The sequence below is a fragment of the Periplaneta americana genome, chromosome 11 (assembly GCF_040183065.1).
Source record: "Periplaneta americana isolate PAMFEO1 chromosome 11, P.americana_PAMFEO1_priV1, whole genome shotgun sequence".
Taxonomy (NCBI): domain Eukaryota; kingdom Metazoa; phylum Arthropoda; class Insecta; order Blattodea; family Blattidae; genus Periplaneta; species Periplaneta americana.
The window spans coordinates 86,880,887-86,903,714 of NC_091127.1; the positions used below are offsets into that span (position 1 = coordinate 86,880,887).

Below are 22,828 nucleotides of genomic sequence, written 5' to 3' on the forward strand. Positions count from 1 at the left end.
ACAAACTGCTGAGCCATTTATACCCGAACCCACGCTTTCAGAAGTCGAAATTGCGATAGAAAATCTGAAAAAGTACAAGTCTCCAGGTATTGATCAAATTCCAGCAGAATTAATACAAGAGGGTGGAAGTTCATTATATAGCGAAATTTATAGACTTGTACTTGCTATTTGGGAAAAGGAAATTGTACCAGAACAATGGAAGAAGTCCATAATTGTACCTATTTTTAAGAAGGAGGACAAAACCAACTGTGGTAACTTTCGAGGAATATCACTTTTGTTGACGTCGTACAAAATGTTGACCAATATTCTTTTGAGAAGATTAACTCCGTACGTAGATGAAATTATTGCGGATCATCAGTGCGGTTTTCGGCGTAATAGATCGACTATTGATCAGATTTTTTGTATCGACAGATAATGGAGAAAAAATGGGAGTATAAGGGTACAGTGCATCAGTTATTCATAGATTTCAAAAAGGCATATGACTCGGTTAAGAGGGAAGTATTATATGCTATTCTTATTGAATTTGGTATTCCCAAGAAACTAGTTCGATTAATTAAAATGTGTCTCAGTGAAACATACAGCAGAGTCCGTATAGATCAGTTTCTATCTGATGCTTTTCCAATTCACTGCGGGCTAAAGCAGGGAGATGCACTATCACCTTTACTTTTTAACTTCGCTCTAGAATATGCCATTAGGAAAGTTCAGGATAACAGGCAGGGTTTGGAATTGAACGGGTTACATCAGCTTCTTGTCTATGCGGATGACGTGAATATGTTAGGAGAAAATACACAAACGATTAGGGAAAACACGGAAATTTTACTTGAAGCAAGTAAAGCGATCGGTTTGGAAGTAAATCCCGAAAAGACAAAGTATATGATTATGTCTCGTGACCAGAATATTGTACGAAATGGAAATATAAAAATTGGAGATTTATCCTTCGAAGAGGTGGAAAAATTCAAATATCTTGGAGCAACAGTAACAAATATAAATGACACTCGGGAGGATATTAAACGTAGAATAAATATGGGAAATGCGTGTTATTATTCGGTTGAGAAGCTCTTATCATCCAGTCTGCTGTCGAAAAATCTGAAAGTTAGAATTTATAAAACAGTTATATCACCGGTTCTTCTGTATGGTTGTGAAACTTGGACTCTCACTCTGAGAGAGGAACATAGGTTAAGGGTGTTTGAGAATAAGTTGCTTAGGAAAATATTTGGGGCTAAGCGGGATGAAGTTACAGGAGAATGGAGGAAGTTACACAACACAGAACTGCACGCATTGTATTCTTCACCTGACATAATTAGGAACATAAAATCCAGCGGTTTGAGATGGGCGGGGCATGTAGCACGTATGGGCGAATCCAGAAATGCATATAGAGTGTTAGTTGGGAGACCGGAGGGAAAAAGACCTTTAGGGAGGCCGAGACGTAGATGGGAGGATAATATTAAAATGGATTTGAGGGAGGTGGGGTATGATGATAGAGACTGGATTGATTTTGCACAGGATAGGGACCGCTGGCGGGCTTATGTGAGGGCGGCAATGAACCTTCGGGTTCCTTAAAAGCCATTTGTAAGTTGTAAGTATAATAAACGCAACCGTGGGTGTTTCATAAATTATATGGACACGCATGTTCTGTAGAAAGTAATAAAGTGATTATAACTTATTAAATCTATTATTGCATTCGTCCAATTGCCAGTTCTTAACCTGTTTCTAACACTGAGACATTATTCCACGCCACCGGTAGCCCACCGGCCTATGTAAATGTAGTACGTTGGTTATGTGCTGCATTGTTCAATTTTGTATGAACAACATTGTAGCATGGGATATGGGTTAAACACGTCACCTACACCAGCCTTAGGGTCTCTTTTGATGATTCTCCTCCCTAACAGGATCTAAACTTTGGGCACTATTCAAAAATGAGTAACGCAGAGTTTATTATCCCATCTTTTAGGCCTAATATAGCTATGGCATGTCACTCTATACAAGAACATAATATCATGCATGTGAAAACAGTTGAAATTTTATCCCAGATGGAAATGTGTATTGAATTTCTTGCTGTGGCATATAACTTCAATTGTGAACTCTTTCACAATAGTCTGTAGTGACATCGCTTGACAAAAAATACATGTTTCTTTTATTGAATAATCACTAGTTACGAATTTATACCTGTAATAAGAGTAATGTATATCTTATTGAAGACGCCTTCTCAATGCTGGACTCTCTTTATAATGATTCCTTTTATGAAATGACAGAACAGATTGAGATAGATGTAAAGATATAAACGAAATAGTGGACCTACCGACAGAAATCTGTTACCTACGTATTATTGTAATTGTTTGGATACATGCGACAGAACGGCAGAGTCTGGGTGTCAAGCAGACGTCACAAGCATAAGAAGCTATCAAGTCATGACTGTGTCCCTCATTAAACTCGCAGACTGTAATTTTGTCCCTCTTCTCTTGGAACTTGCACGCACGTTGGCGTAGGCTACGTACATCCATTCATACACGCAAATTAAATCATGTGCCTACACAGTCTAACCCATTATTTTAAACACGGAACCAGGGGACCAATTTCAATACTGTCCAGTGGTTTGAAAAGGATCAACAGTTGACATGCAGAGAACATTTCATTAACGAATTAATACGGCGTTGAAATTATCTCCGGGCTAGTAGTTCACATTGCTATCCTAATAAAGTTTTCTGAAATGTCATGGACTATAGGCTCTTCTAGGCTGCAGTGTGCCCCTCGTCCATAATAGCTTTTCCTCTTTTTTCTCCTATTATTCTTACTCCTCATGCTTCTCCTCTTCCTCCTTATCATCATCATCATCATCATCATCATCATCATCATCATCAACATCATCATTGTGGTCTGTTGTCTTCCCTTCTCCCCCTATGTTAAGAGATCATTTCTTTTTCAATCCATCTGAAATTATTCTCTCGAAATGTCAATAAAATTAGCTTATATTCATATATGAGGTTCTCGCCATCCTCATTAAATAATCAAGACTATTTTCTATAGGCCTAAGTAGTCAACATGTAGATACCTATTATTGGAGAAAAATTCGTTCCAGCACCGGGAATCGAAAGCAGGACCTCTCAGCTCTGGGCGCTGAACGCTCTTTCCATCTGTGCTATGCCGAGACCCGATTCACGGCGCCGGCCGACCTCTCCTCCTTTGTATCATCAATGGTCTACTACCTGCATTTTAGACATAGGCCTACAAGCCATGTAACTTATGCAGGAGAGCATATTTAAACGACTTTAGGTATGATAGGTAAAGTAGCTTATGTCTACAATCATCAAATTAAACATACCCATTCATTAATGGACTTAGTTTTCTGTCTAAGAGAAGGTCCTTCACTGTAAGCTCGGTGTTCTCCAATTTTACCTATTTTCCTCTTTCCTTAGTCTCCGCAAATGATCAACAGGCCTATGTCTTAATGTTCATTATTTGTTATCTTCTTCTGCCCCAAACATTTCTTTCGTTCACCACTCCTTCCAGTGAATCCTTCAGTAGGCAGATTAAACATTGAAATGTAATAGGCCTATCTACCTAATATCTACGTCCTAGTATCAGATTGAATAATAACAAAATATGACAATATGCTCAATATCCAAGAAAGTGAAGATTTGTTCCAGAAAAATATGTTTGAATTTCAAAATTTAAGTGACAATTACAGATTCAAAATTTCTATGTCTAAGCTAGCGTCATGGCCCTTAGCTTATAAGCAAATGTTCAATACCAACTTTAAAAATTACATTAAATGATATAATAATTTTAGAACCAGTTTCTGATTTTAATTAGAATATTTAGGTTGTCATATTACATATAACCAAGATAAATAAGTAAATTAAGTAATTTATAAATAATAGAAGTTAGAAACCTATAGCTAGTAGGCCTAGGGCCTACTTTAAAAAAGAAGACTAGAAAAGATACAATCTTAAAATTCTACAAATTTATGGCAGTCCCAGTGTTGCTATACAGGAGTGAAACTTGGACTTTACGAAAAGGAGATTTGAATAAAATCTAGTTAACAGAGATGGCATTTCTGAAATCATCAATGAATGTTCTAAATTAGGTAAAATTATAAATTAGATTCGTAACGAACTTAACATCTTTTCCATTCATGAAAAACTCACCTGATATAGATAGCCTACAGATGGAACTCCCATGTTTTAAGGATGCCAATATCTCACATTCTACGAAAAGCTTATAAATACAAAGCAGCAGGAAGACGAAACATTGGACGGCCAAAGAAAAAATTGAAAGAGTCCGTTTGAACTACAGCTACGTAATAGGTTTATATGCCGGAACAAGATATTCTCCTACGTCATGAAGCGAGGATGATGATGGCGATGATATACATAATTGCAACTACTAGTCTATGCCATTTCCAGAGCCTACAGGACTACAGCTGTTTTTCGTAGTTCGTAAAACAATTTTTCCTTTAGTTTTTCATAAAAAATTAAGATTAGATAAAAATTCATGATAAAGATAAAATATGTTTAATTGCATTTAATATTCGTCATTTTATATTCTGTTTTATAGGCCTACCTATTATGTGTCATATTAAGACATTTTATAGCCTATTTATTAAAATGTAAACTTCTCTCATCATCACGATTATACCACAGTCTAGTATATATAGTCACGAAGCTTGAGTTGTTGAGGGTACTAGGAACAATAGACTGTGCCGATACTATTTCGCATTGTCTGTGATGAGGCGATTAGCAACTATCTATGGATGCATATTCCCTACATAACTTATTGAGCTTCGTGACTATACATACTAGACTGTGATTATACTTTACATAGGCCTATTATTAAATTACATTAATATAGGCCTACACTGCTGAGATATACCTACCACTTATGAAATTTAATATCAAAATAATAACTAACCTAATGAAAATATTATTATTATTACTATTATTATTATTATTATTATTATTATTATTATTATTATTATTATTATTATTACTACTACTACTATTACTAAGATTTTGTATTCGACAGATATTGGAGAAAAAATGGGAGTATAAGGGTACAGTGCATCAGTTATTCATAGATTTCAAAAAGGCATATGACTCGGTTAAGAGAGAAGTTTTATATGATATTCTTATTGAATTTGATATTCCCAAGAAACTAGTTCGATTAATTAAAATGTGTCTCAGTGAAACGTACAGCAGAGTTCGTATAGGTCAGTTTCTATCAGATGCGTTTCCAATTCACTGTGGGCTAAAGCAAGGAGATGCACTATCACCTTTACTTTTTAACTTTGCTCTAGAGTATGCCATTAGGAAAGTCCAGAATAACAGGCAGGGTTTGGAATTGAACGGGTTACATCAGCTGCTTGTCTATGCGGATGACGTGAATATGTTAGGAGAAAATCCACAAACGATTAGGGAAAACACGGGAATTATACTGGAAGCAAGTAAAGAGATAGGTTTGGAAGTAAATCCCCAAAAGACAAAGTATATGATTATGTCTCGTGACGAGAATATTGTACGGAATGGAAATATACAAATTGGAAATTTATCTTTTGAAGAGGTGGAGAAGTTCAAATATCTGGGAGCAACAGTAACAAATATAAATGATACTCGGGAGGAAATTAAACACAGAATAAGTATGGGATATGCCTGTTATTCGGTTGAGAAACTTTTATCATCCAGTCTGCTGTCGAAAAATCTGAAAGTTAGAATTTATAAGACAGTTATATTACCGGTTGTTCTGTATGATTGTGAAACTTGGACTCTCACTTTGAGAGAGGAACATAGATTAAGGGTGTTTGAGAATAAGGTGCTTAGGAAAATATTTGTGCCTAAGAGGGATGAAGTTACAGGAGAATGGAGAAAGTTACACAACACGGAACTGCATGCATTGTATTCTTCACCTGACATAATTAGGAACATTAAATCCAGACGTTTGAGATGGGCAGGACATGTAGCACGTATGGGCGAATCCAGAAATTGCATATAGAGTGTTAGCTGGGAGGCCGGAGGGAAAAAGACCTTTAGGGAGGCCGAGACGTAGATGGGAAGATAATATTAAAATGGATTTGAGGGAGGTGGGATATGATGGTAGAGACTGGATTGATCTTGCTCAGGATAGGGACCAATGGCGGGCTTATGTGAGGGCGGCAATGAACCTCCGGGTTCCTTAAAAACCAGTAAGTAAGTAAGTAAGTAAGTAAGTAAGTAAGTAAGTAAGTAAGTAAGTAAGTAAGTAAGTAAGTATTACTATTACTAAGACTTAATATTGGTTAACATGTTAGTCAATTGAATGACTGAAAGTAGTCTGATTTAATTCTAAATGCACCAAATCTGTGTTTAATTTCCGGCTAGTTAGATGAAGTGTATATCTTTGTCATAGGGACTGGGTGTTTGTGTCTTACCTTGTCTTGTGTTTGCTCTGTTTTGTCTTAAGTGGTGGTATTGAGTCATGCTATCCACATGGCCAAGCATGGTCGCTGTCATTCTCACACGATTGGGAACAGAAAGGGTAAAAATGTCTAATGATGAGAGGTAAACAATTTTATTTTTATTATTATTATTATTATTAATATTATTATTATTAATATTATTATTATTATTATTAAGTTATTGCTTACATTGTTATTGTTATTAGGTCTATTATTATTATTATTATTATTATTATTATTATTATTATTATTATTATTATTATTATTATTATTATTAAGTTGACACTCAAATTCGATTGAAAATAGGGCAGTAGGCTACTAGCTAGCCATCCTAGTATAAAACAATTTATGATAGAGAACATGGGATAATTCTTCTTATTTTAGAGTCTTCTCTTGTGCCCAACAGGAATCCTTACTCTATGCGTTTGGCTATCTGAATTCATAACTTTTTATCAAGCATAGACTACGGTTGTGTTAATAAACTATAGGATGTAGTGTCTCAATTTGCTTAATTACGTCCAAGTAGCAGAGTGAGGTATATTTGGAAATTAAAATAAGGTGATTGGTAGCAGTAATTACACTCCGCCTGCAACATGTCATAAATTTCAAACTAAAAAAACGCGTTCTTGAAGAGAAAATGGCGGATAAACTTGTGCACCATTTTATAGTAAAAGATTAGAATTGATGACATAGCCAGATATCAATTTCACGATTAATCTAATCTATATATATAAATATATATATATATATATATATATATATATATATATATATATATGTGTTAAGTTACACCTACATTAAATCTGTAGTAGGCCTATTGTTACTGAGTTATGTCCAGGAGACTTATCAGTAGGCCTAAGCAACAACTTTAAATTGTTACAACTAAGGTAAGCTTAAATAGGATGCCTACCATACTGAATTACGGTCTGCATATCACTTATTGAACTATTAAGGATTTGTTTAACTGTTGAAGTTAAAACGATGCACGAACCCGGTATTTATTTTTAATGAGACTATTTGAAGGGTTCAGAGCCATAGTGGGCCAAGCGCCACTTAAGTTATTAAAAACGAAGAAAGCAAGGGTTAAAGTTAAGTAAATACCATAGTTTAATGAAGATTGAAATAAAATTTAGTTTTAGGGAAGAGTCGGGTAGTATCGAACAGTGCGTTTCTTTCATCTACCAGCATATGGTAGTACCTGAAAGACATGGTTACGTTTCTCTATGCGACATCACAGAAACGTAACCATGTCAATCAGGTACTATCATCGTGTGGTAGATGAAAGAAACTCACTGTCCGATATTACCCGATGTCCGATATTACCCGACTCTCCCCTAATGTGTATGCTTTATTATATTACTTGCTTATGTTTCTATTGAATTATGGTAATAACTTAATTTTAACCCTTGTTTTCTACGTTTTCAGTAAATGGCGCTTGGCCCACTATGGTTCTGAACCCTTCATTTAGCATATTTAGAATTGTATATAATTGTCACGTCTGATGTGACCAAATAATGCTGATCACCGCGAAGTTATTCTGATTGAAAACGTTAAGCACATGGATAATAAATCACTTTATATAACAGGAGGTACTTAAGTGGTCGACAGAATACTAATAATTTCATTTCATTAAAACATCTAATATTTATTTCTCACTATAGGCCTACGTTGCTGGAAATGTACAGGCACGCCATCCGAAGATATTGCTTTTTTGTACTGAAAACAAATTCCTTGTTTCTGTGGTTTTAATACAAATAAGTTCTCGTGGCAGATATAATTAGGTCTATTTAAAATATTTTACTGTTTTCTGGTGAGACAGGCTATCAGTAATTATATTGTTTTTTTTCGTCTCAATAACGCTCTGGATAACACCGTCATTTGTTTCAGCACTTCTGTTACGAAGGTTATAGGGCTATAGACTATGTATGGGCCTACATACGCCTAGGCCTATTATTCTGTATTAGCCTATGATAGCTTCATCACAATAAATATTAGGGTTATTATTTTTATACCATGTTCACAGCACGGTCCCTAAATATAAATCGCCTGACTTGTTAACAGTAACCATTAACTGTTCATATTTCGATCGGATAAAATAAATTAAAAAATATATATTGCTATTGCTTTATGTGTTAGAAATTAACCTTCAAAGTTAGGAAATAGGCTAAACTTCGAAATTTTTGTTAAAAGAGCTGCGAAAAACATTAAATAAATTAATTGGCTGAAATCGTTCATTTATAATTCGCCAATGTAAATATAGGCCTATTATGATTTGCTCAATAAATTTCTGACTGTTGTCCAAATGAATATTGGCCTATTATTGTATAAAACTTTTCAATTAAGAGTTTGCGATATTTAAATGGGTCCCTATGTAGCTAAGCTATATCAATTATAAGCTAAGCTTATAAGTTACTATTTTTAAACATAGATAGGTAGGACTAGTACAAAGAGTCAAGTAATGGACATTCGATATAACTTCAATTATTGAATAAAGTCTATTTTCAAGATTAATTTCTGTAGTCCTAGTTGTTGCTTGGAAAAATAGGTCGTCATCTGCTGTACAAACTGACATCCAAATAGTGTAATTTATAAGTCTGTCAACTAGGCCTAGGCCTACATCTTGTTCTGTTTATTTTAGAAAGTAATATAAACCAATTGGGATTGTGTTTTTTACTAATAGGCCCAAATCTTACTATAGTGTTATTTTCCTACCTTTAGATCAAGTCTATTGTTCTGAAAATGATATGTAATTAAACTAGAAATGAAACAAGGTTCATGGTTAGGTTATTGCCAACGTTTTGAAACACCTCGTTCATCCCAACCTCTCAGTAACATTGTGATATGTGTTAAAACCGTCACTTGGATGTAATTATACAGACTGTTTCCACAATACAGATTAAATGTCTGTGAATTAGATAGGCTAACACGTACAACGTTAACCATTTTTAAGTAACGAGGTATGACTTTTAAATCACTGACACATTAAATAAGGTGATCATAGATTATCCTTTCCCTACTAATAACATTTAATAATTTTTTTCTGCTGCTTAACTGCAGTTAACCACGAGGGTCCAGAATAAGCTTACAAATGAATTCTGCAACAATTATATAGTTTAAATAGTCAATTTAACAATTATAATATAAATTAGATATATAAAACTTTCGATTTAACATTATGTGTTTTACTCTTTGTCTATCGATATCCCGAAATAATTATATGTTCATTTATCGGTTTAATAATGCGAGTAGACTTAATCGATTAAACTATTTACCCATTGGACAATTTTGCAGCTCTGATCTGTGTCTTACAGATAAACCAACTGGCAACTGTAATTATTTTCAATTTTAACATTGATTTACAATTTTGCATTAAGATAGCCAATAGTCTTTCTAAATTAGAATGTTTTTTTTTTTTTTTTTCAAAGAAGACTCCCGAGGGGATATCGGCCTATAGAATAGACCTTTTCTTCTGTTTCCAGAAATCAGATCAGCCAGTAGCTAACGTTCTTACTTTCTAGTACCGGTTCTAGTAGAGAAGTGTAGGCCTATATATGAATAAGATAGTGTTTACTAGCTGAAAATCGTACTTACGTAAGTCCTAAAACCCAAGCTAACTTAACTTATCTAATATGTAGTAATAATGAATTACTACTTTTGTTTGCACGGCTTTATCAGCTTCTGTAAACAGAAGGAAATCAATAGATTATTTATGCATTGTGGCCTATAGGAAATTTGGCTATATTTTTCAGAGACACGTTTGAATTTTAATATAAATTAACTAATTCCTAAATTATGATTAACATTATTAACAACTGATGACTTTCAAGAATACTATTTAAGTTATATAAACCTATGAAGTACTAAATAAAAACCTAACCACAACAGACCTTAAAACAGTAACTAATCTAACTTCCGTAATGTTTCAAATATTAAATATTTCTTTGTGTGATGTCCTCATTTGTAAATTATTCCTGAAAGAATGTGAAATGAATATTAATCCTAGAGACTTTAACGTGATCCATATTTCGTTATTTTATAATTTTAAATATCAGTATTTAGGATTAAGACAATTAATTAAGTGGTAACATAATAATATTTCCAATTAATGTTTCAGAAACAAGGCGAATAATTTAAGCCTAAGTTTTATCAAATGTAGGTAGGCCTACCGATGTGTTGAAAGTTTTTAAGACAATGTTTGTAAAATGTAACAAAAATGTTTTCTCTGTGACTTTCTCAGAATTGATATTTATAGGACTTAGGCTATAGGCGTATAGCTTGTGTTTCAAGATTAATACTGTTACTGTTAGGTTATAGGCGATTTTGAATAAGAGAAATCATGGCATATACGAAGTGTTAGTACGAGTGAAGCTTATTTCAATATAAAACCATTTATGAAACATGACATGGTCTTAGAATTTATAGAAAAATGTATTTTTTCTAAAATTGCAAACATATTGAAAATATTAGACCCTAATGTTTTTTTTTTAAATAATAGATCTACTGACAATATAAATCTTGCATCTGTTTAGCCTACGTAGGCTTACTTTTGTTACAAATTTATTTGTAGATCTACACAATCCGTATCTGATTAATACAATTTTACTTTTAATTTAGGGATATGACTATGAACAATATTATTTATGTTGAGCGAAAGAATTTAAACTTAATAAAAACTTAACTTTGTCGTTTTTGTAGAACTTCTGCTAAAAACGACGTATAGATTAAGCTTGCATAGCGAAAAAAAAAAATATTTTCCTTAAAAATAAAAATACAGCCTGATAATAACAACCTTGTTTTGTGATACTGGTACACTATACGGCGCGGTTGTCTATACGGATTTCTTAAATTTCACTTGGTATATCTGTACAGTTCTTTCTGTTATGAAATAGGCCTATATAAAATAAATAGGACCTATAGCCTGTTAGTTTGTATGTTTGTACATAATTCACAGTTAATGCGGAATGTTCTTACTATTAATTTATGATTTTGAATAGTGTTATTTATGGTTAAACAAAAATTTAACAGTAACGTTTTACTTATAAAGCTTTTCAGAAAACACATAATCCAGTTTTAATTCTGTCGAATTTAATTTTTATAAAGCTTCATTAAGTAAGTAGCTTACATGTCTATTATTTAAACTCGTACATTGTGATACTAACGTGCTGTAAAATGTATTTTGTTTATGTGGTATTTATTTATATCTCAATTTCATTTCGTCAAATATTAATTCGTGGGAAATCTAACATCATTTATGATACAGCTTTTATTTGACACTTTCGGAGCTAGCTAAGTTACTTATTTTAAAATGCTTTACGTGACTCTAGTCACTGTTAAGATGTGTTTGCGCGGTGGCAATGCACACTCACGTTGAGCGGTGCTAGTCGAGAGGGCTGTGAGGGCGGCGGTGGAGGCACTGGGAAGCGTTCACACATGATCCGCTGCTGCTGCTGCTGCTGTGACTGCTGATGCTGTTGCTGCTGTTGACACACGCGCTGATGCTGATGCTGGTGATGGTGGTGATGGTGATGGTGCTGGGGCCCTAATTGTTGATTCGAAGTGACACTTATCCCGGGGCCCGGGACACCCAAAGTTACGTTGTTTTGCATTAGGATCATTGATGGGCATGTGGTAATAAAGGGGTGAAGGGATGTGATAGATCTTCGTGAATTCACCGCCTGCGATCCATGACTCTATTACGTCTCCCAAATCCTTAAACACATTTCAAGCGAACACTTGCTCAAGACATCATGTCTTGTCTTCCATGGCGCTCACTGTTGCTCACTCTTATTGATTCCGTAGTATTTACTACAACTTAAGTATTTAATTCAAAGGAATTTGTTCGGCAATATTTCTTAACCTCAAGTTTTACAAAAAAAATAAGATATCAATGTACCGTATATCACTACAACCGTTTTCCTGTGCAAATTTCACTGTTAATTAAATATCGTATCTAGAAAATATTCACTGTATTATGCGCATTGAAATGATCTTGTTCAGATTGTTGTAGAATATAAATTTGTTTGTAATATTCCACTCCACTATTTGTACACACGTGCGAGATGTTTTCTAGGCAACTACACACGATATGCAGTATATTTTCACAGCACATTAACGTATAAAACCTGATTAATTATGAATAATCTTCTGTACACATTTCACCCGCGTGACATCAGTCAACAACAGACTCGAATCTTTTTTCCAAGAAAACACCTGGAGAGATAGATGCCATGACAGTGTGATGTAGGCTGGCAGGTCGGCTGGCCGGCGGTCAGGCTGCTAGGGGTGCATGCAGTATCTAGTCTACAGTTGATCCACTGTGCATAATACGTACTAGAACAGTAGGTGGGGGACGACTGTACAAACCATGAGGTTCTCGATGTTCCATACGCCTATTGGGAATACATCCTCGGTCCGAGATTGCCCGAACGACGCCGAATACAGCCGAATGCGTAATATAACGTGGTCATACTAGGTATACGTCAAAGGATTAATTTTAATGTGACTTATGTCCTCTGTAAGTCACATGATCCATAAACAAAAATAATAACTCACATCGGATTCCTTTTCTCGAAAAAAATTTTCGGACGTTATATGAACCACATTATTTTAAATGGAAACAGAAAGGTGGTCCACATAAGGGTTAACGAAGAGGGGTCAAGATGCAAAAGGTGGGGTCGCTATATATGTTGCAATGGATAGCGAGTGGGAAAGAAGGGGTTTTACTAAAAAAAAAAATAAAAAAGGAATAGCAGAGGGGTTGGATGAGAAGAGATGAAGAGTTGGAGGGGGTGGTGTAAGGAAAGGAGGGGTTGTGCCAAGGCCTGGTGGGGGGGACGGGAGGGGGATGCTACTTTGCTGTCTCTGTACTTACCACTTCCATCATGAGACCCGCTCCGTTCGCTGGGGGCCCAGGCAACTTCAACTTGGCCGCTGATTGGTCGTCGGGGCGGCGCATGCGTGGAGCAGCTGCGGCAGTGGGCATCTTGATCTTATCCCCCCGAGCCGGCGGACTCCCACGACCCTCTCCTGGTTGTCGGGAGGCCAACAAAAAAGCGCAAGCAAAAATCAACAACAAAGAAAAAAACAAATGAGAGACATACACATTCGCTACAACATGATACAAACGTATTAGACACTGCAACATTCAGCGGTAACTAACTGCTTATAAATGTATTACTACCAAGCAGTGGAGGACGAGGAGGAATAAGAGGATATTGTGGCGGCGAAAGATAGAAAGATGAAGACGGAAACGATGATTGTAGGATTAATGTCGAGAATGATGGGTACAGGCCTAATGACAATCACGATGATAATGATTAAAACTGTAAATATGAAGATGACGATGATGATAGGCTATAGTTCATTAATAACTTATATTACTCACTTACTTACAAATTACTTTTAAGGAACCCGCAGGTTCATTGCCGCCCTCACATAAGCTCGCCATCGGTCCCTATCATGTGCAAGATTAATCCACTCTCTATCATCATATCCCACCTTCCTCAAATCAATTTTAATATTATCCTCACATCTACGGCTCGGCCTCCTCAAAGATCTTTTTCCCTCCGGTATTCCAACTAACACTCTATATGCAATTTCTGGATTCGCCCATAAGTGCTACATCCCCTGCTCATTTCAAACGTCTGGATTTAATGTTCCTAATTATGTCAGGTGAAGAATACAATGCGTGCAGTTCTGCGTTGTGTAACTTTATCCATTCTCCTGTAACTTCATCCCTCTTAGCTCCAAATATTTTCCTAAGAACCTTATTCTGAAACACCCTTAATCTCTGTTCCTCTCTCAAAGTGAGGGTCCAAGTTTCACAACCATACAGAAGAACCGGTAATATAACTGTTTTATAAATTCTAACTTTCAGATTTTTTGACAGCAGACTAGATGACAAAAGCTTCTCAACCGAATAATAACAGGCATTTCCTATATTTATTCTGCGTTTAATTTCCTCCGAATGTCAATAACTTATATTAGTGAACATTAATAAAATAATAATAACAATGACGGATGCGATTACAATCTAATTACGGGTAGGCATCATGAATATGATCTTGAAGAAAAAGGAGAAAACGATGATGATGATGAACATAAATTAGACTATGATGAATTTGGCGAAGAAGATGAACATAGGCTACATGATGATGAATTCGATGGTGATGATTATGATTAGCTATGGCAATAGTGATCATGACGACGATGATGATTATAAAGATGATGATGACAAAGATGGAGGGAAGAACAAAAAAAAAATCTGTACAACAAATACGATATGTGCATACTGTACGAGGCGGCAGCGAACCGCTAACACATGTGAGACGGCTGCAAAGTCATTTCGAAGTAATTTGTTATGATGCTTGTTAGGTTCCCGGTCAACGAAAGCAATTGGCCAGGATCTTGTGATGCTGCGCATCTGGTTGCTTACGCTCTCAACTATCTTTTTGCATGTAAGGGTGATTACATAATTCTTATTCAGATTCATCTCTCAATTATGTGAAATGAAATTTACAGACATTTGCATGGTTAATTACAATATACATATAGGCTAAGGCTGTCAATATCATTTCGACACCGTAGCAAGCTATGCATGTTGAAGTTTAATTTGTATTAACTTGGAAAAGAGTTTGTCAACAGAAGAATATCTAAATGAAGAAGGGGTAAAAGTTTACTTCGTGTAGTACGTTACGAAGACAAACTTCGAAGACAAACTGCAGTGCTTTCTTAATCCCGATACTAGAAGAAAACAAATGACTAATTAATCTTTTTAATAGAATAATTTATAATGTATTTAGTTGTTTATCTAGAAGGCACGTAACTCTACGGTCCTGAATACAATTAAGCTTCTTGACTTACCTACTGTGCCCACTCTTATATTTTATAACTTACTGTAAATTACTTTGAATAATTTCTTACTTTGAATTGTGTTCACTCAAAGTTGGGTTTCTGGCGTCTTGTGAATTGTGTGCACTCAAAGTTGGGTTTCTGGCGTCTTGTCAGCCCATTTGAGTTGTGTGGATATAAAGGGAAGAATTGTGACGGTGTCGTGTATAGTTCCTGGGGTAGCTCAGTCGGTAGAGCATTCGTGCGGGATCGATACCCGATCCCGGAACAATTTTTCCCTTGAAATTATTCAAGCCTGCTTCACAGGGAGCTTCTACCTGAAAGTCAGATTTGCTTAGTATAAATTACTTTGTTTCCTATTTTGTTCTTTCCCATTAGACGTCATGTGCCTAAAAAGCCAACATCCACAGTCTCGAAAGAAAGTAGAACTTTTATATCTATCTCTTTGGGATTGAGTATGTCTTGTCTTGTGTGGTATGAATTTGTGACGATGCACCATGCTGACCACATGATTAGGAATTCTCGCTAATAAAATTGTTGGTCCATAATCCGCAAAAGGGGGGAAATGGAACAGACAAAAGTAGGCCTATCCGATTCATAAAGTATGCTGATGACGCTCATCGTCATCATCATCATCATCATCATCATCATCACCATCATCATGTAGCTTCAGGAGTTAGAACTTTCGTAAGTAGCGGGATTCTAGTCTTGTGATTAACCTAGCTAGAGCAACATTACCGCTTAAGATAAGTTAGGTAATATAGGGTAATAATAGTCTACGAGAAGGAAGATATTAGCCTAATATAAAGCGAGACGTTATAGCCCTGATCACATATATAACAGATCGATCAGCCTAATTCACTTTGAAGACAACTCGTATCAAATTCTGTAGTAGCGTATGCTGTTATGTAGTGACTGCAAAAGAAGTCACGTTATAACCCTGATGGAACTGCATGGAGTAATAGCACAGTCTAGTATATACAGTCACGAAGCTCAATAAGTAGGGAATATGCATCTAGAGATAGTTGCTAACCACTAGGATCGCTACTGTCGCCTCATCACAGACAATGCGAAATAGTACCGGCACAATCTATTGTTCCTAGTACCCTCACAACTCAAGCTTCGTGACTGTATAGGCTAGGCTATACTAGACTGTGGTAATAGCTTGCAGCAGTAATTCCATCGTTACCAAAAAATTAATTTTAAATATTGGACATCCTAGTGGTTTTTCTCTTTTGTATGTTGCCATTTCACAACATGGGAACAGTGATAAGAAAAACAAGTAGGGTCTAGGCTAAGTTAGCTTAGTTATGAAACTGATTTTCTTACATAATTATCAAAATAAATTATGGAAATATTTAAGAAATGTCACCTGAATGTGTATCATCTAAGCGAACGTTTACTTGGACCTACTAATAAGAAAACAAGATAAAACACTGAGACTTAATTTTCCATATAGGCCCCTATACCTTTCATCCGTAACGGACACACAGTTCAATAACTGAAAGGGCAGAAAAAGACAAATTTCTATCAAAATGTGCGATATTGGCGAGGAAGGACCATCAAATTTTGCCTGAGTTTCTTCACCAGGAACAAAGTTCTTTTACGACACTCTGTTCAAGAATGTTTCTGTGGTCCGAATTTAAATATCTGTTTTTCTAAATGCAAGTAAGATGTAGGGCCTACCTAAACTGATTCAAATGTAAAGAAGTCGAGGTATACAATAAATATATAGTTTGTGTACTGACATGAATTTAGATTCATTCACACCTATATTCGCGGTAACTTGGGTGCATTTCCTGTGACATGGTGATGGAGAAAGTGCCGTGAGACAGATTTCTCTTCTTGTACTTTATGTTTTGTGTCTATCAACCATCTATGAAGTGATGTTCTGCATGCTCGTATGTAGTTCCAAGTATTTCCACCGAACAAACTTATTGAAGAATTGATTTAACCAAAATTGTTAAGTTGTATTCTAAATCTATCTCCAGTTACACATTTTTATTCAAGAACTTACCTCTACTACTGTTTTATTTTACTGATAAAATAAATTTTTAATTGTTGAGCATTGCAGTATACTTATTATTCACCTATAATTTGTGTATTTGAAGAAATTGTAAGCCCTATAACCCTATTTTAAAAATTGAATATTAAGAGATGTGTCATTTTTATAACAACGTGAATGAGATTTTATATTCTTCGCTGTGATTACAGAAGATTAGGGTTTGATTCGCAACGGTAATTGCAGATATAGCCTACTTTCCGCCCTTTGGGACTAAGTGTATCTCTTGTTGTATTCATCCTTGCTGTTTTAAGCTACGACCTTGCATCATAGCTACTAGCCACACAGCCGATGACTTCCACTGCTGATAATGATGACGATGGTGATAAAATGTTAATGTTAATAGTGGCACTCATTATTGATATATAAATCGAAGTGATCGACACCAAATACAAACATTAGAATGGGCATTTCTGGAGTATGTGGAAGAATATAGGCTTAAGACTAGGGACACCTATATTGAATTGAATTGAAAGAGGAGAAGTGGAAGGAGAAAATTTAAAAGGCACACAAAACGCGTCCTCGAAAAGGGTTCGGGGCTGAAAGAAACTGAATATGTGAGCTCCAAGCCTGTTGGCCACTTCTCTCACTCCGTGGAAGAAAAATAAATAGATAGGCCCTACATTACAGAATAGACCTAACTACAGTAGCCTACTCCAAGAACTCATAAGATTATTCTAACGCAGAAATAACAGAATACACTGTAAAATGGAATGAAGTGAACATTGCTGCATAGATATTACTTCAAATGAATTTCTTAAATAAGAACTATAATAAATTAGTCTATAGGACTCATCAAAAGAGAAGCGTAGGGTAGAGAATAAGGAGATAAAAATGGGTCAGATACAACCATAGCTTAATGCCACAAAAACTAGAAGAAAGATGAATGAGAAAAAGAAGTTAGAGTGTTAGAAGAAAACTTGAGATCCAAGAGGCATTTTCTTACCCTAATGTAGTTTCAAAAGATTTGGATATCCTCTATTAGGACTAAGTCTGAACACAATGTGTAAAATAGGGTTGTCTGAACACGCGTGTACAATAGGACTAAATCTTAACACACGACGGTAAAATAGGGCTATCTGAACACACGGTGTAAAATAGACCTATCTGAACACACGGTTTAAAATAGATCTATGTCTGAACACACGGTATGCAACAGGGCTTAAGTCTGAATACACGATATACAATACCTGTAGTACTAAGTCGGAACACAAGATGTACAATAGGGCTGTCTGAACACATATGTACAATAGGTCTAAGTCTGAACACAAGATATAAAATAAGGCTATCTGAACACACGTAAATTAGATCTATGTCTGAACACATAGTGTAAAATAGATCTATATCTGAACACACTGTGTGCAACAGGGCTAAATCTGAAGACAAGGTATGCAAGAGGGCTTACGTCTGAACACACGATATGCAATACCTGTAGGACTAAGTCAAAACACATGGTGCACAATAGGGATCTCTGAGCATATGGTGTACGATAGGGTTATGTCTGAACAGGCCTACACGGTGCAGGCCCTACAATAGGGCGAAGTCTGAACAAACGGTGTATAATAAATATAATTGTCTCAGCATATGGTGTACACTAGGGCTAGACCTATGTCTGAATACACAGTGCACTAGGGATGGAAGTTTAGACACAGAACCTATGAACTTAAATGCGTCGAGTATTATACAAGTCGTGTTGTTTACACCAACTCAGGGTAGTACAGGGACTTCTACAGAGCACTGCTGTACTTTAATCAAAATATTGCTCGGTATAATCAGGTGACTAAAACAAGTAGGGCTAGAGTAGGCCTATAACACACATTTACGAAAGCGACTTACTTCATTCTCTTCTAAATAATAATGGGTAGATCCTACTTTAAGTGTCATTAATTTTGTTGCAATGTGCAACTGTGTAAGTTTATATTCGTAAATTGTAAAATATAAACCTGTTTCGATTGTCAATCAAACAAGAAAATGTTCTTTCGACATCACACGATGTTATTGATGCGACTTTGAAATATTATAATCTTGTGTCTGTTTATTATTTAGTTCATATTGCACTTCACAGAATTTCGAATATTCAGAATTGTTTCAAGAATACTCTTCAGTTTTAGATTAACACGTTTATTAAACAGCTGAGCGTATAGAATTTAAAGTTATTTCATAACACGAGGGTAAATATTGTGTACGCATTGTTGTTCGAGTCGGAAATTTTCTAAACGTAGCTATACTTTTCAATGAAGTATTTAAAATGTAGTTTCTCAAGTTTATGGAACGGAATATTCGTACATATCAGTATTAGACACAAATCATAATAAAAAGTAGACTGACTCGAAATCAAAACGCTAAACAATTCCAGATGTTCGATGTGTCTTTTAGAGTCGCATTGTTTTTATAAATCATGACGCTTATTAACTTTTATGTCTAGCTTACACGCTTTACACCATAGAGTCTAATATATTTTCATCCTTGACTGAAAAATAGTCATCTCCGAAGTCTTTTACAAGCACAGGCAAAGTTGTAGATTTTATTGGCGACATTTTAATACATCTTCACAGTACCTTTGCCAGATGAACTCCATACGACAGGTTTACTTTACTACTTAAACAGAAAATAGGCGTGCTGAGTCGAAACAACTATTATAGCCTAATGCAGTAAACAATACAAAAACCACACCCATTAAACTTCGAAGGAACAGAGATCCCTTCACGCGAAGTCCTTCTTTTTGTATACGAACCTGAAGGTACATCAGTGAAGTAAACAGCTAACGTCATTCGTTATCCTGTGTTCCTTAAACCTGTAGCCGCGTGAAGGCAATGTTTTGATGTCTCAACTTCGTTCCCTAGCTTGAACACACGCTGTAGGCATACAATAGTCTAGGGCAGCGTTGTCAGACAGAGCCTAAACGGAGTGGAGCGCTCCACTATAACTCGTTGCGTGCTCTGGTGCTTCCACAGACATAAGCAAGTTCACGCTCCGACTGCACGTCTCTAGCCCCACAACCGGTTTCGGAGCTTACAACTCTGACACTACTGGTCTAGGGCTAAATCTGAACACACGGTATAGACTACAGTAGACTGTCTGAACACAGGGTATATAATAAGCTGTTTAAATACACGGTGTACATTGAGGCTAAGTCTGAACATACTGTGTAGGGCCTACAATAGGACTAAATATGAACATACGATGTACAATAGAGTTAAGTCTGAACACACGGTGTAGGGTATGGCTGTTTGAACGTTATAGGCTAGTATACAATAGGGTTAAGTCTGAACACACAGTGTACAATAGGGCTGTCTGAGTATATGGTGTACAGTAGGGCTAAGTCTGAACACACTGTGTAGGGTATGGCTGTTTGAACGTTACAGTTTACAATAAGGTTAAGTCTGAACACAATGTACAATAGGGCTAAGTCTGAGCATATGGTGTACAGTAGAGCTAAGTCTGAACACACGGTGTACAATCCTCATCAGAAAAAATACATTTAGTGGAAGTTCTCTTGTCATATAGAAAAAAAAAAATAAGGTCTTGAAAATTGCAATGCATATTACGTTCATCCTTGTACAAATTTAATAGGCCTATCGTATTATTCCGTAAACACTATTAGGCCTACCTATTTTTTCCATTCTTAAAAACAGATTTGATAAACATGAATCTGAGATAGGACTATTGAGTAGCCTTACACAATTTATTGTGAAAAGAGCAATCTGTAGCCTATTGTAGAATTTAGTTGGAAGGACAAAATACGGATTCGTAATTATTATATTTTCTGTAATAGGCCTAGGCGAACGAAGATGATAATAGATTAAATTAGCCTATGCGTTGAGATTTCGCAATGTTTAACGTGGTGGTGCGAAGTTTTTGTTTTGCATTACGTCATAAATAGACAATAAAATAAAAATCCAAAGTTTCGAAACTAAGTTTAAGTTATGTGTCGTTCAGTTGTCAGAGAATGCAAAAGGAAGAGAAGAGCTATCTATTGAGTCCGTTACCAAGAGCTAGTCTCCAGTATTGGTCCTGATGATGGAACAGGCAAATACGTGATTGAGAAATGTTGGATCTTTTTACACCTACTTATGACAGTTCGCGAACTCGAAAAGAGTGGTAATTTTAAGTGAAATAGCACGAAATGTAACATGCATAGTTGATTCACGCTAGCAGTGGAACAAATATAGGGCCTAAAGCCTTCTCTTCTGTCAATTCATGTTCGTTACATAGACGTAAGGCAAAGTATTTTTATACTATCAAATTATGAACTGTGTAGTGTGCACCGGGAGTGTTGTCTCGTCTCATGTAAGTTACTCATTTTTATAGAAAACACAAATTAATGCGAAATTAACTTTAGGCTATTTCATGTGGGCTAATAGTTATTTTGATAATTTCTGGATCAATATAGGCTAAAACTGAAATAGATCTTAGTTAATGGAACTGTTTGTTATAACTACAAATCAAGTGGACTTTACACCAGAAACATTGTCATAATTTAATCGGGGGTAATGAATTTCACGTCTACAATTGTTTCTATCTTAGAAACGCAATTAAAATCTACCGGACTTACACAATTCCAGAAAGGTCTGAGGCACTGTAGAGCAGTCAATCAGTTAAATCTCATGGCACGGCTATTTTAAGGGTGTGAATTCTCAGTGCCAGTAGCTAGAAGAAATGTGTAATAAAATGAGATAAGCAGTTGATATGATATTCTTACCTTTCCCTCTTATTTGTGGTTTTATAATTTACGCAGGACTTTCACAACATGAGGTTGGTTCGACCCCCAGTCCTCCGCCTAGGACACAGGAAAGCACATTGACAAAGAACAGATATCTATGTTCTACCTGTGATCCCATACCATGAAGAAGAATAAACTTTATGAGTATATTTCATTATAAAGACAAGGATTTCAAAACGACTTCGTAATCAAAATTGATGATAAATTTATAGACCTAACTGTTACAAACAAAGAAATAAAATTGTGAGGAGCTGGTAGGCTACTGATATACAGGATTGAATCTGTCAATCATCAGAAGGTCATCGCAAATGTAAACTTATCAGGAAATTAAAGGTTATCACAAAAGAAGAAACCTCACCAAAGATAATGTAGATAGCGTCAGACATTTGGCCCTGACATGATGTCTGCCAGAGAAAACGTAGATTACACCAGCACAATTTTTTAGAGCTGTAAACCACATGATAATTGATGGCGGGGTCAGTGTGTAACTTGAAAATGACGTTGTTTTGGGCTTATATTTTACGTAGCTCAACCCGCATATCTTAATATCGCTGTTGATACTGTATAGGTCTATTCTTATTTGAGAACATAAACTTAGGTACAATGTGAGCAATAATATAGATTCTATTCTAAATAGGCTTATTTTTTCATTATAAAATATCTTTGTTCTCTGATAAGGTCGCATGGCAGCGCATATTTTTGGTTATAAATCTAACGGAACATCGTTTAATTTCCGGCAGGGAAGTACACAATAATTGCATCCTTT

General features: G+C 35.7%; 1 protein-coding gene across 5 annotated transcripts in view; it reads right to left on the reverse strand.

Moving 5' to 3' along the window:
- The window catches only part of LOC138709175 (zinc finger protein basonuclin-2-like), an 893,892-nt gene that overhangs the window by 861,332 nt on the left and 9,732 nt on the right, over positions 1–22,828 (reverse strand). For 3 of the 5 annotated variants that reach the window (XM_069839735.1, XM_069839738.1, XM_069839734.1), the window contains exon 2: positions 13,299–13,453. In XM_069839735.1, the coding sequence (XP_069695836.1) occupies positions 13,299–13,453 (155 nt within the window). Of the gene's footprint in view, positions 1–11,793; positions 12,907–13,298; positions 13,454–22,828 lie in introns of those variants that run through there. The other 2 variants (XM_069839737.1, XM_069839733.1) reach the window with 1 other exon arrangement.